Consider the following 15,021-nt stretch of genomic DNA (forward strand, 5'->3'; position numbering starts at 1 on the left):
TAAAAAATATTAAGCTATTTCTTGAGAAAATTAGCAAAACTTTCAGGCTGCCTAGTAGTGAGTAGAAAGTTGAGAAGGGTGAATAAAAATGAATCCAGGATTTTAAACTGGAGTCAGTAGGACTAGTACTTTTACCAAAGAGGTTTGGAATAATAGAAGGCCATGATCTCCAGTAGGATGTAACAGAGAGCTGAATTTAATGCCTAAATATAGGGCTTTGAAATGCAGGATCATAGAGGGCCAGAAGTTTATTTTCTTAATGTACAGTGTTGCAAAAAGAGCTTCAGAAATTTCTGTCACTAACGTTATGACCTTCTTTTTAAAACATGCACTTTATTTTTGTATAATTTTATTTTTGTATAATTTTTATTTTGTATAATTGACATATAACATTATATTAGTTTCAGGTGTACAACATAATGATCCCATATTTGTATACATTGTGAAATGATCACCACAATAAGTCTAGTTACCATCTATCACCATACATAGTTTTCCTGTAATGAGAACTTTTAAGATTTACTTTCTTAGCGACTGTCAAATATGCAATACACTATTACAAACTATAGTCACTGTGCTATACATTACATCCCCATGACTTACTTATTTTATAACTAGAAGTTTGTACCTTCTGACTCCCTTCACCCATTTCACCCACTTTTATACCTACCCCCCTTCTCTGGCAACCACCAATCTGTTATATCCACGAGCTTGGCTTTTTTGTTTGTTCTGTTTTGATTTGATTTGTTTTTTTTTAGATTCTACATATAAGTGAAATCATACAATATTTATCTTTCTTTGTCTGATTTATTTCACTTAGCATATGCACTCAAGGTCTGTCCATGTTGCAAATGGCAAGATTCCATTCTTTTTCATGGCTAAGTAATATTTCATGTATATACATACATATATATCACATCACATTATCTTTATCCATTAATCTATTGATGGGCACTTGGGTTATTCCATACCTTGGCTATTGTAAATAATGCTGCAGTGAAAATGGGGGTACATATATCTTTTCAAATTAGTTTTTTACTAATGTTATGACTTACTTTTCTCTTAATTTTAGTTCCAATAGTGGTTCTCATTTAAGGGTGATTGTTAGATTTCCCTGTGGAGCTGTTTCAAAGTATCTGTTTAGGTCATACTCTAGTCCCCTTGAATCTTAATTTTTAGGGTAAATGGTCCCAACTATGTAAGTTTTAAAGAACTACTTTGAATGATTTTGGAATGCACCTTTAGGTAAAGACCACTGCTTGACACCACTTTGAGGTCTAAGTTATCTACATTTTATAAATGAGGAACTTAATTTCAGGGATGTAATTTGACTTCAACAGATATTTATTGAGTGCTATGTATCAGATATTGTTCTTGGAGCTAGCAATATAGCAGTGACCAAAATGCACAAATATTCCTCCCTTTGTGAAGTGTACAGTCTAGTGGGGTGAAATAGACAGTAAACAAGAAGTAATATATATTGTACTATTGCAATTGCTAGGGAGAATAATAACACAGGGCAGGGTGTGTGTGTGTGTGTGCGTGTGTTACAATTTTAAAGAGATTAGCTAGCGAAAGCCTCACTGAAAGGGTAACTTTTGAGCATAGATTTGAGGGAGATGAGGATGCAAGCCATGAAGCTATCTAGGGGAAGAATGCTGTAGACTTTAGGAAATAAAAAGTATGGAGTAGTTACCAGTTGAAGCCAACAATGCATTGATTGTTAGTGTTGTATTTTCCAGCAACTGAAATGAAGTAGAAGACACTGGAAAACATGTCAAGATACAAATTTCTTGGAAGGAAGTTGTATTTCCAGTGTCTCCATATTTCCTTCTTGCTTTAAAATAATTCTTCTTATGTAAATAGCAGACAAAAAAAGGGAAAGCATTTTGGGTAGAGGGAAAGCAGGAACAAAGGTAGGGCTGAGTACGCTGTGCTTCAGAGAGACTTAAGAAGATGGGCTTGACTACAGCAGATGATTTTTGCTGAGTAATCTTAAAACAAGGTTAGAATAGTGAGGTGTAGCCAGAAGGCATTGAAAGTCAAAGACAATTTGCTTATATCTAGGAAGCAATAGAAAGTGAAGACCTGAAAGAGTTGAGGGTGTGAGCAACACAGATACAGAAGAAGAGCATTCCAGGCAGAGGGAATAGCAGGTGCAAAAATGGATATATGCCTGTTGTAGTCTAGGAACAGCAAGGAACCTAGTATAGCTAGAGTGGAGTAAGGGGAGACCATAGATGATGAAATTAAGAGGCAATGGGATAGACAAAGTTAAGAGGTAATGAGCAGGATTTCTCAACTTTGGCACTGTTGATGTTTTGGACTAGATAATTTTTCATTGTGGTGGAATGTGCTGTGCATTGTGGAATGTTTTAGCAGCATCCTTGGCCTGTGTCATTTGATGCAGGTAGCACCCACTACCCATTTTGGTGACAGCCAAAAATGTTTTCAGACATTACCAAATGTCCTCTGGGGGGCAAAATTGCCTGTGGGTAAGGACCACTGGTGTAGGGCCTTATAGATTATCTTAAGGCTTTAGCTTTTACTTGGAGTAAGATGGGAAGCCATTGGAAAGTACTGAGCATTGAACATAATTTAACTTACATTTTAACAGAATTCTTCTAGCTATTTTCTTCACAATAAACAGAAAGGGAGGGAGCAGAAGTGGAAGCAGGAAAACCAGTTGGGAGGCTGTTGCAATAATGTAGGTGAGAGATGCTGGTGGCCTGCACCATGATGCTAGTAGTGTGGAGGTGGTAAAAAGTGGTCTCATTCACGACTTAGTGTCATACAACTTGTTAGTTATTTTGATCATAAGTCAGTTGTTTTTTCATACTACTACACAGCTCTTATCTTGTGATTTAATTATACATGAGTTTTAACATTTGTTGAGCTTATCATTTATATGATAGTGTAATCAAAGCAATAGAATAGATTTGATTTAAAATATGTCAGTTTAATTTTTGAGTGAGTTACTTTCATTTAATATATTTTTTTATTCAGAAATAGCTGATGGAATACTATATGTTTCAGGTGTATAACATAGTGATTCACAATTTTTAAAGGTTATATTCCATTTATAGTTATTGTACAATACTGGCTGTATTCCCTGTGTTGTACAGTATATCCTTGTTCTCATTTAATATTAATAGTAAAGGTATGTTATAGTCTTACAACTTTATTTTTAAAGTGATTTTTAAATTCATTCCGTAACCTGGAAGAATATTGTTTATATATAAATGGTCATCTTATAGAATCTGTATCCCTATAATCACACTGATTATATGCAATATGTATAAAGACTTTTCCTCTTTTCCTTTTTAATTAACTGAATAGTAACAGTAGTATGAACAGTAAGCCCAAGTCATTGCTATATAAAGGTAGCTCTATTAATTTTTGTGTACTCCACAGTGCCTGGCACAAGGTGAGTGTTCATAAATGTTAGTAATTTATGACTCTGTAGTGAAATAAAAACACACAGAATCAAAAAACTGAAAAATTTAGTATCCAAAGGCAGCCTCTGCTGACTCAAAATAGAAATGAGCAGAAATAACAAAATACAAGTTTTTTTGTTTTGTGTACCTAACTGAACCTAACTCTAAAATTACGTTTTAATATGAGGCCTTTAGAGGAAAGCTTTTTATTTTGAAAACTTTATTTTAATGTCAAAATTGTCCTCTATATGAGATATGAGCAAATTATATTGTATAATTACCAACTCTAAAGACAGATAACTATTTTATCAGTCTAGAACTGTGTTATCTGATATGGTAGACACCAACCTCGTATGACTATTGAGCACTTGCAGTGTGGAGAGTCTGAATTGAGGTATGCTGTCTTAGTCTTAGTATGAACTTGACTTGAAGTCTTAGTATGAACAAAAAACAATGTAAAATATCTCAGTACTTTCTGTATATTGATAAACTTTTTGTTCTATTAAAATCCATTTGTATGCCTTGCACTTTGAATGGATCTTTTTACGATTTATGATCCTGTAATATCAGGCATTAGTTATTTGAAAAGTACTGGTTTATTGAGTTATTCAGATTTTCCAAATATTGACAGATTTTATGGTACAATGTAAAAAGTCATATTCAGTAATACTAGTATCAATTTTATCAGAAAAACCTTTAAGAATTGGGAAGCTGTCAAGCTCAAGTTTTATAAAATTCTAATTTTCACGTGAGAGCTTGAATTTCATCTTTGGCAACAAATATTGTCACCTGTTTTCTTTGAAGTGAGTTTCACTTCATTTTTGAGAAAGTGTCTGCCAGATGCTCAAATCTGAAAGCCATAGTTTTTGAATGTCAGTCTTTCCTTTTAGTAAAAATAGTATTCCTTGTAAAAGTGGCTAATTCAATGGCTTTTCCTGGAGAGAACTATGGCACTTAATGGAACTTTATGCACTGATATGCAACAAAATTGCTTTACATATACTTTCCATTTTACTGCACAGAATATCATAAAGAGAGTGTACTCAAAGGTCATGATTTAATAAAATTAATAATTCTTACTGCTTCATCAAGGACATTCTTTAAGCAATGATGGCATTTTTATTTTATTATTTTTTACTGCAAGTGTGCAGTACAACTACTAGTGTGGTCTGGTGTCACTGCCTTGATTTGTGCTATAGCACCAACAGTTTTATCCACCAGTGCTTTTGCATCTTCAATGCAAAAAAATTTTCAACACTGTGAAAAAGGCAGATAATATCTTAGTACTATTTATAAAAATAGTTTAACCTTGTGGACCCTCTGAAGGGGTCCTGGCAACTCTCAGTAGTCAACAGGCTATTGAAAACTGCTGTCCTAGGGTGCATAAAAAATTTGTAAAAAATCAGACCCTGACCACAAGTCCAGTGTACATTTAAAATGAGGCCACAGGACTTCCCTGGCAGTCCAGTGGTTAAGACTTCACGCTTCCAGGGGACACAGGTTCCATCCCTGGTTGGGGAACTAAGGTCTCCATATGCCGCGTGGTGCAGCCAAAAAAAAAAATGAGGCCACAAATAGCAGAATACTGTATAAGGCAGAGTATCGTAAATACCATGTAAGAGCTACAGAGTTTTGTAGATATTCAAAAGAAAGAGATGATAATCAACTGAGACAACATCAGTAAAAATGTTCTTGAAAGGATTAGTATTTGAAATGGACTTTAAAAGATTAGAAAATTTCAACAAGCCGATATTTGGGGTGGTAGAAGAGAGCGTTTCATGAAGAAGCGACAGCACGAAGCTAGAGGGGTGGTTATTTATGAGACTTTGGGAAAATCATTTCATCTCTTTGGACTTTTTAGTTCCATAATCTATAACATGAAACGATTAAATTTGATCATTTAGGTTGCTTTCAGGTTTAAAGTTGCAAGATTTTGTTGTTAGGACCAGAAATCATATTTATATGATTATAATTAAAATTTAGTGTTTTTAAAAAATAAAAATTAATGTATTTGCTCCGTGTATATTCTTACATTTATTAGTGCATAAAACTTGGAGAGGGTGATAAATGAAGGATCTTAAAGGACTTTATAGGAAACACATTCTGAATGGTTTTTAAATTTTTTCAGTTTTATAATCATAGTAAATTAATTTTATTACCTCTTTTGTTGTATTTGTTTTTCATGTCAGAGGTTGGGATGTAAGTGGAATTACAGTGTAATAAAATATACTTAAGTGCCTCAATTGTATCATAATTTTTTTTAGTGTCTGCATTGCTAGAATTCACATTCATTCCCTTTATTCAAAGTATCTGAGGATTTAAATATTTGTTGAGTCATTATTTATAGGCACAGTACCACAGATAGGCCCTACTCTGATTTTACTTTTTAAAGATACCAATTTCAGTTACTGTATGAACTAATTTCAGTTAGGCTAATTTAAAATGTGGCTGCTTCTGAGTTTTTAGACATTTTGAGAGGAGTTAGATGTAGAAGACTATACTTGTAACAAAAACTTTTCCTTTTGACATTATTACATACTGACTTTTCTTGAGAATAGGAATTATTAATTATGTACCATGTAGCACCTAACACAGGGCCTTGTGGTAGTACCCTAGTCAAATAAACATTGGCTATATTGAAGATAATTTTAATATAGAACTTTTTAATTGATAATGTTTTTCTTTGAAAAATTAGGTTTTATTAGCAAATCTGATTTTTCAATAGATTATAATCTGTGTGTTTTTTCCTTCAGTGGCTATTGTGACTTTAGCTTAAATGTTAATGATGAATTAACATCTCAGATGATTGATATGAATATCTTGTGTTTTATGCAAAGATTCCTGAAGAGAATGGTATCTTACTGACCTTTTGCTATTGACTCTTTTAGGAATGGATCGTGATTATGGCCCCGGATCTTATGGAGGTCTGACATTCAAGGATATTTATCTAAAAATTCTTCTTTTGAGTGCCAGTAAAGGTGAGCGTCATTTAATTTTTTTCTTTTTAAACTCTTTGTAGGGATGGATCGTGACTATGGCCATGGATCCTGTGGGGGTCAAAGATCCATGGACTCCTACCTAAACCAGTCATATGGCATGGACAGTCACAGTGGTGGTGGTGGGGGTAGCAGGTAAATTGCTTCATCACTTGGCCAAATAATTAGATGACTGTAAGATTCTGGATATTCTAATTTCCTATTCCTTAGGCATGTGACGCTACTTGAACTTTGCTATTTAGAATCACCTTAGATGTTGAAAGGTGTTAATGGTTCTAAAAATTATCTCAGCATCACTGGCAGACACTAGGAAAATCTCAGGAAAACCTTTATCATTTCATTATAATAGAGTAAGATTTTCTGTCTTTAGCAGTGAGCATTTTTTTTTTTTTTTACTTCTTTTACTTTTAACTGCTTACCAATCAGAGTGTCCTGAACAAATGATATAAAAGTGTTATTGGAAATATTACTTGTGAAGCTTTTTGTTATGAATTTCCAAAAATCTTTACTACTATAAAGCAGCAAAGCAGTCTTTGACTAGAATGGGTTTAACTGAACCAGTCTAGCAACATTCAATTTCTAAGAAACATTTAAAATAGTTATTCTTTTAATTTTAATTTTAATTTTAAAGTAAGTTACAAGAGCATATTGTAATAATAATAGTGTTCTTTAAATCATGTCCAGATTATTTATTGGCAGGTACTGCTTATACCAGAAACACTTGTGCTCTAGACTAGGAACATTATACTAAAGCCATGAGTATGATACCTTTGCTTATTTTAATGCAGTAGAATTTAGATTGTACTTATGTTTCACTGTTAATACTGTGTAAAGCTTAAACCTAGTTGAACTCCTACAGGCTTTAGGGTTGACCACATTTCAGGTCACGGGGGGTCTACTTTTTGAGGCACAAAGATTCCTACTAGATATAAGTAAAACTAGTTAGGAAACATTTGAAAGTATTGTCCTTCTTCATAAATTGAAGGATCTGGATTCCTTAAGGATGGACCGAATGATGCTTACTTTTCTTTTTTCTGCTTCAAGTGTGCCATTATGGTTTATAGTAGAGAAAAATCAAGAAAATAGATACAACAATTTTGCTTACGTGATAGATGTTTTGAAAAATGTAGTTGAAAAGAGGAATAATTTTTATATGGTTACTAGGATTCAGAAGTAAATAGTACCTTCTATTTAGTGATCTGTAAATAATTGAAGTAATGTAACACATTTAAATGTTTTACCATATCTCTTCCTGCCCTATTACATTGTAAATGTAATGTGCGTAAACTATGTAGATGTTATCATTTATCTCGTGTAATTGTGGGCCTTTATAAAACTATGTTGTAAGATAAGCGACTTTTGTAATCCATGCTTTGGTGAGAAGTAAGATGATTTGTTTCTTCTGTTGACTCTATTAAAACCTTGAGGAGACTGTACACTCCCTTTTTTAGAGTAGCTTTATGTGATAATTTTATGTGATACTAGGGAATAATTTTTTGATAATAGGGAATAATTTTTCAAATAATTGAAGACCTTATAAAATGTATTCTTTCTAATCTGCCTTGAAAATTCATATGCAGAGGGTATATGTTGGTGGTCTTTTACTTTTATGTTCTATTTTATGTGCTTATCCTTCTAGATTTGTTAGATTTATTAGTCTACAAGTAAAAAGTGACTGAGGATTGATTATTGACCTTAACCAAAGTTTGGCAGGTTGCCAAACTTTATAACCAGATAATTCTCCCAATTTTGACTGCTGTAGACACAATGAAGCAGTTTTGTCATATAGATTATTGGGGGTGCAGATGGATCTCTTCTGTGTCACAAGTAGCCTACATCTGTGTAGTCTTCAATTTGTGTCCCTATTGAAAGCCAAACTATTGTAAATATTTTGTATTTTCCAGTATTAGGGATGGATTCAAAGAAAGTTTGAGTAGTTTGTGAACTTTAATAAATGACTTTTCCCAAGACTAGGGCTGGGCTTAAATAATGACAGAAAAATCTTTTCTTTCTAATAAAATAGAAAGCTGCCAAAAAGCAGATTTTTAAGCTAAGGTTTACTTAACTCAATTCATATTTAAACACTGACTCAGATAGCTTTCTATCTGGTCTCATGTTGAACTGCCCAGCCCTAATCAAGTGTGAACAAAAGTAGAACTGTGCAAACCAATATGGTATAAATGAATTTTAGTTGATAAATGTCATCTGATAATTTGTCTTTTGAATTGTCTAACATTAGTAAGCTTACTTTTGTTTTTTCCCTCACTGTGCAACTCTTCCAGGTTTGGACCTTATGAGTCTTACGACTCCAGGTCTTCTCTGGGTGGGCGAGATCTGTACAGATCTGGCTATGGTTTTAATGAACCCGAACAAAGCCGCTTCGGAGGTAGTTATGGTGGTCGATTTGAGAGCTCCTACCGGAATAGCCTTGACTCTTTCGGAGGTAGAAACCAGGGCGGGTCTAGCTGGGAAGCACCTTACTCCCGTTCAAAATTGAGGCCTGGGTTTATGGAGGACAGAGGAAGAGAGAATTACTCTTCCTACAGCAGTTTTTCTTCACCCCATATGAAGCCTGCACCTGTAGGCTCTCGGGGGAGAGGAACGCCTGCTTATCCTGAAAGTACGTTTGGAAGCAGAAACTATGATGCTTTTGGAGGACCATCAACAGGCAGAGGCCGAGGCCGAGGAGTAAGTACAACAGAATCTTTTCAGATTCTTTTCACTAGTCACTCTTTTAAACCCTTTCAAGACCATGGTTTTCAACTAGAATAAACACTGTTCATCCCAGTGTATTTTGAAGAAAAGCTGAGTCCTAAGCATAATTTTTAGGTTGCCTATAAAAGTTTTTCCACCTCAGAAAATACGTGGCAGTGTGAGATGACTGTTCATAAAGTTTTGCCAAATATCCCTTTATTAAAAAGGTGAGGATATTAGGTTTGGTCTAAAAGGGGTTAAAAGGAGTTGCATTTTTCCTTGTAAACACTAGCAGTTTTGCTAGTGGGACAGTTCTTGGATTATGTAAAGGTAATGAACCCTTTTGGAGTTTTTGAGTAGGTTAAAGGTGCAATGTATGATAAAATGTGTATACTTTGCTGCTAAACTCTAGCACGTAGAATTTCTTCAAAGCTTCATGTTTCACATTAAACACAAGAGACTAAAAGTCGGTGATAGTTGAGGGTAGCTTAGCCATGTTTACATGGTGAAGAAGTTGATATGTATAATAGGTTGTAGATGATTTGTGGTCAGTATAATTTTGCTAACTTACTCTCTTACAGTATGTCCTATTGCTGGGTGTTCTGTTTTACCTGTGTCACTAGTTTTACTATTGAGAAATAATTTCCTCCCTGTATAAACACGTCTACGGCTTCTTCCTAGGAAGTAATATTTTGTAAATTACTGCTTAAATGAGTAAATATACTAGTCTTCAAGTATTTAATTTCAGGATATCTAGTATAAAGATTATGCCTTACATCCTCAGGTAACTTGACTGACATGAAATTTTACCTAGTAAGTGTATGTAGATTGTGGAGTTATTATGCACTTTGATCCTGTAAAGAATACTGTATTTTTGCTATAATGTGAGGAGTGTTTTATTCTTTTTAAGTCAGTTGCTCTTAATATTCTGTTTGCAGAGGAAAGTACTTCTGATAAAAAATGCTGTAGGGCACATATTTTTGACTGCTCACTAGCCTTTGGTACATCAGTGTAGTTTGTCATACTTGTGTAGAAATTTTGCATTTATAACAGTTACTCTTTACTTATGTAAAATGCATTGCACCTTTAATGGATAATTGATGAAGATTTTTCTGATGTGACTATGTAAATTACCTGGAAACACTAATTTATTCAAGTCTACTAGGTTAGATAGGTATTCCTAAGCATAATATACAAATGTAAACAACTGATATGTTGCTATTCTACCATGCTTCATGATTGTAGATTAATTGAAAATAGTTGGGATAATAGGCTTTGGGTTTTGAAATTGAAAATCTATTCCAGTTGGAAAATTTGGAAAACTCTTAACGTTTTCCATTAGGCAAATGATTTTTTTCTCAATGAGACTTCAAATATCAATTTTGTTTTCATGATAGAAAAACAGGTATTCCTGTTCTTTGTTTCCACCATTCTAGTCGGAATGGACTTTTCTTTCTTTCTTCCTGTTAATGACATAGATGAATCAATAGGGCTTTCTTTTTTAATCTTCACTTGTACAATTCCCATTGGATCCTTCTCTTCAGATTGCTCCTCAATCTTTATCTTCTAAAAGTAGGGTTAGTAGAGTAAATTTCTATGAACATGTGGCCTCTTGGTGTAGTGGATTTTGTTAACGACAAGAGAAGAGGAAGGGACACAAAGAGTCGTTTGTTGCATGACTCTTCGTCTGTAAACTTTTGCTTCTTGGGCTTCTGGGTCAGAATATGTTTCTCTAGGTAAGAATGTGAATGGAACGTCAGATGCAATTCTTTATCTGAAGTGTGTCTTGGAAGTTGATGCATGGTTATGCTTTAACTCTCCTATTTCATACTAATGTTCCATCTCGCCTTCTCATCCCTTTTTCAGCAGGGAGAAATCCTAAATCATTTCTGGATCTTTTTTTACTTCAAACTTCAAATATGGTCTTCTTTGTGTATCTTAGTTTTAAGCCAGGTTTTAGTAAAATAAAGATTTCTTTTAAGGTCTTTTCATGGGAAAACATCGATTAGGAACTCTGAAGAGGAGTTGTCAGAGAGTTGTACAAGTGGTAATATTCTGACAGGCACATATGTTGTTTATGATCTCAAGTAATTTTGAATTGTAAGAATCAAAAAATAGGAAATATTCATATTTGTTCTTCTGGAAATAAAAATACTAATTCAGTGGATTTGAGCTCATGTAATAATTTACAAAGTTTCTCAATGTATTTATTCAGAGTGGACTTGTAAAATTTAGTTACATTCTGAGGGATTTTCAGGTGAAAAATTTTAGATAGGTAACATGTAAATTATATATGAATTCATATGTTATCTTTGGATATTGTGCTAATGTTTCTTGATTTCACAAATTTGCAGCATATGAGTGATTTTGGAAGCATTCATAGACCTGGAATTGTTGTTGACTATCAAAACAAACCCACCAATGTGACAGTTACTGCTGCAAGAGGAATAAAGAGAAAAATGATGCAACCATTTAATAAGCCTGGTGGAACCTTTATCAAGAAACCCAAGCTAGCAAAACCTGTGGAGAAGATGAGCCTCAGCAAATCACCCAGTAAGTAAGAAAACATAACCTTGCTATGGTTCAAGGTACTTTTTATTTTTTTTAACTCAGTGCATTTAGATAATTTTTTCATGTTCATATAGAGAAACAGTATAATAATTGCAGTTGTAGAAATCAGACCTGCAGATGCCCTAATCAGTCATGGATATCAAAATTGCCAAAAGATACTTTTTAAATTCACATGCCCTGGTTCACCCCTCTTCGCTAAATCTTGATTTAGGGTGGAGCCAGAACGTCTATATTTTTAAAAAGACCTCACACATGATTTTGATTCAGACTCCTTTCTTGGGTGTTATATTTATTGTTGGATATATTATTGAAGAAGTGGTATGTTACATTACATAGAATCCCCTTCATGAGGTCAAAGGCAAGAAATTTTTCATGGTCCTTGGTACCAGGAAAAGCTGTGTATTCTTCTAGAAAATTAATTTGCTTTTTATCTTCTGGACATGATTATTCTTAGAGATAATCATATTTCCATTTTTACAGTGTTAAAAATTGAGAGCCAGTCTGAAAATGAAATTAAGAAAACAATTTAATTCAGTTAGCATCAAGAAGAATTGAATACTCAGGAATAAATTTAACAAAAGAAGTGCAGGGCTTCCCTGGTGGTGCAGTGGTTAAGAATCCGCCTGCCAATGCAGGGGACACGGGTTCGAGCCCTGGTGCAGGAAGATCACACATGCTGCGGAGTAACTAAGCCTGTGTGCCACAACTACTGAGCCTGCGCTCCAGAGCCCGCGAGCCACGACTACTGAGCCTGCATGCTACAACTACTGAAGCCCGTGCACCTAGAGCCTGCGCTCTACAACGAGAGAAGCCACCACAATGAGAAACCGGCACACTGCAATGAAGAGTAGCCCCCTCTTGCTGCAACTAGAGAAGGCCCATGTGCAGCAATGAAGACCCAATGCAGCCAAAAATAAATAAATAAAATAAATAAATTAAAAAAACCCAAAAGAAGTGCAAAACTTATACTTTGAAAACTGTAAAACGCTGAAAGAAATTAAAGAAGATCTAAATAAATGGAATACTAAATAAATGTTCATAGATCAGAAGACTTAACATTATTAAGATCGTAATACTCTCCAAACTGATCTACTGATTCAGCCCAATCCCTATCGAAATGCCACCTGACTTCTTTGCAAAAATTGACAGATTGATTCTAAAATTCATAGGGAATTGCAAGGGACCTAAAATAGCCAAAACAATCCTAAAAAAAGAAGAACAAAATAGAAAGACTCATTACTTCGTGATTTCAAAACTTACTACAAAGCCACAGTAATCAAGACAGAGTGGTACTGGCACAAGGACAGACATATAGATCAATGGAATAGAATTGAGAGTCCAGAAATAAACTCATAAATCTATGGTCAAATTTATTTTAGCAAAAATGCTAAAATTATTCATTGAGGAGAGAATAGTTTTTTCAACAAATGGTGCTGGAACAACTGGATTGCCACATGCACAAGCTAAAATGCAGCACCTAAATGCAAGGACTGAAACTATAAAACTCTCAGAAGAAAACAGGGGTAAGTCTCCATGGCTTTGGATTTGGCAAGGAATTCTTAGATATGACACTAAAAGAATGAGCAACCAAATAAAAAATAGGTAAATTGGACTTTATCAAAATTAAAAACTTCTGTGCTTCAAAGGACACATCAAGAGAGTGAAAAGACAGCTCACAGAGTAGGACAAAATATTTGCAAATTATATATCTGATAAGGGACTTGTGTCTAGAATATATAGAATTTTTAAACTCAGTAAAAAGACGAATAGCCCAATTGAAAAAAGTGAGCAGAGCATCTGAACAGACATTTTCCCCAGAAAGATATACAGATAGCCAATAAGCACATGAAAAAGTGCCCAACAATTAGTTATCAGGGAAATTTAAATCAGGACCACGATGAGATACCACTTCATACTCACCTGGATGGCTAGAATCAAAAAGATAATAACAGGTCTTAGCGAGGATGTGGAGAAATTAGAGCCTTCTTATACCATTGGTGGGGATGTAAAATGGTCCAGGCACGTTGGAAAACAGTTCCTCAAATGATTAAACAAATTACCATATGATCCAGCAGTTCCACTCCTAGGTATATACCAAGAAAAATGAAAACATATGTCCGCACAAAAATTTGTGTACGGATACATATAACATCATTGTTCATAGTAGCCAAAAGGTAGAAACAACCCAAATGCTCATCAGTGGATGAATGGATAAACAAAATGTGGTACGTCCATACAGAATAGAATGGTAGAATATTTTCCAGCCATAAAACGGAGTGAAGTACTGATACATGCTACAACTTGGATGAACTTTGAAAAGATTAATGAAGTGAAAGAAGCCAGTCACAAAAGTCCACATATGTGATTCTTTTCATTTGAAAGTGTAGAATACAGAAGTCTATAGGGATAGAAAGTAGATTAGGGGTTGCTTTGGGCTGTGGGGTGTGTAGGGAGTAATACCAGGGTACCAGATTTTTTTGTAAGGTGATGAAAATGTTCTAGAATTGATTATGGTAATGTTTGCACATATCTGTGAATGTTCTAAAAAACATTGGATTACATACTTTAAATGGGTGAATTGTATGGTATATTCTGAATTATATCTCAATAAATCTTAAAAAAAAAGTTCAGAGCCAGATTACTCTGTTTCTTTTCTCCGTCATTGTATTTTATTTAACTTTGTAATGTATCTCTAAATGATATCAAGTACATTTGACCAAATTAGATTGTCAAGAGGATACATAAATAAAAGGTAAGGAAATGTCTTTCTCAGCATTCTTTGTGAAAACATAATAGCAAAATAATATACAACAAATACTTTGCCTGTTTTTGACTGTACACTGAATTATTTTTTGTTTTTTATATTTATTTTATTTTTGCCTTGATGACTGAAGAGCATTTTATCTTTCCAAGTTAGGTGGTATTGCAAGGGGGCAACAATTACTCTCTTCTTTAGAATTAATATTTGATTGCCTAATCTTGTTGGGACTGGAGGAGGTTAAGATCATTGTAATGAATGAATATTCCAAATTTTTCTAGTCCAGGTTTTCAAACTTTTTACATCCAGTTTTAAAAATAAGATATATATATATATTTTAACATCTTTATTGGTGTATAATTGCTTTACAATGGTGTGTTAGTTTCTGCTTTATAACAAAGTGAATCAGTTATACATATGTTCCCATATCTCTTCCCTCTTGCGTCTCCCTCCCTCCCACCCTCCCTATCCTACCCCTCTAGGTGGTCACAAAGCACCAAGCTGATCTCCCTGTGCTATGCGGCTGCTTCCCACTAGCTATCTGTTTTACGTTTGGTAGTGTATA

The 15,021-nt window shown here is 34.2% G+C and overlaps 1 protein-coding gene across 4 annotated transcripts in view; it reads left to right on the top strand.

Annotated features, from left to right (window-relative positions):
• ZNF326 (zinc finger protein 326) overlaps positions 1-15,021 on the top strand; it is a 36,106-nt gene that overhangs the window by 3,255 nt on the left and 17,830 nt on the right. For 2 of the 4 annotated variants that reach the window (XM_068540263.1, XM_068540262.1), the window contains exons 3-6: positions 6,326-6,361; positions 6,457-6,568; positions 8,716-9,121; positions 11,482-11,680. In XM_068540263.1, the coding sequence (XP_068396364.1) occupies positions 6,326-6,361; positions 6,457-6,568; positions 8,716-9,121; positions 11,482-11,680 (753 nt within the window). Of the gene's footprint in view, positions 1-6,325; positions 6,416-6,455; positions 6,569-8,715; positions 9,122-11,481; positions 11,681-15,021 lie in introns of those variants that run through there. The other 2 variants (XM_068540264.1, XM_068540265.1) reach the window with 2 other exon arrangements.

This window comes from Eschrichtius robustus, chromosome 3 (genome assembly GCF_028021215.1).
Source record: "Eschrichtius robustus isolate mEscRob2 chromosome 3, mEscRob2.pri, whole genome shotgun sequence".
NCBI lineage: Eukaryota > Metazoa > Chordata > Mammalia > Artiodactyla > Eschrichtiidae > Eschrichtius > Eschrichtius robustus.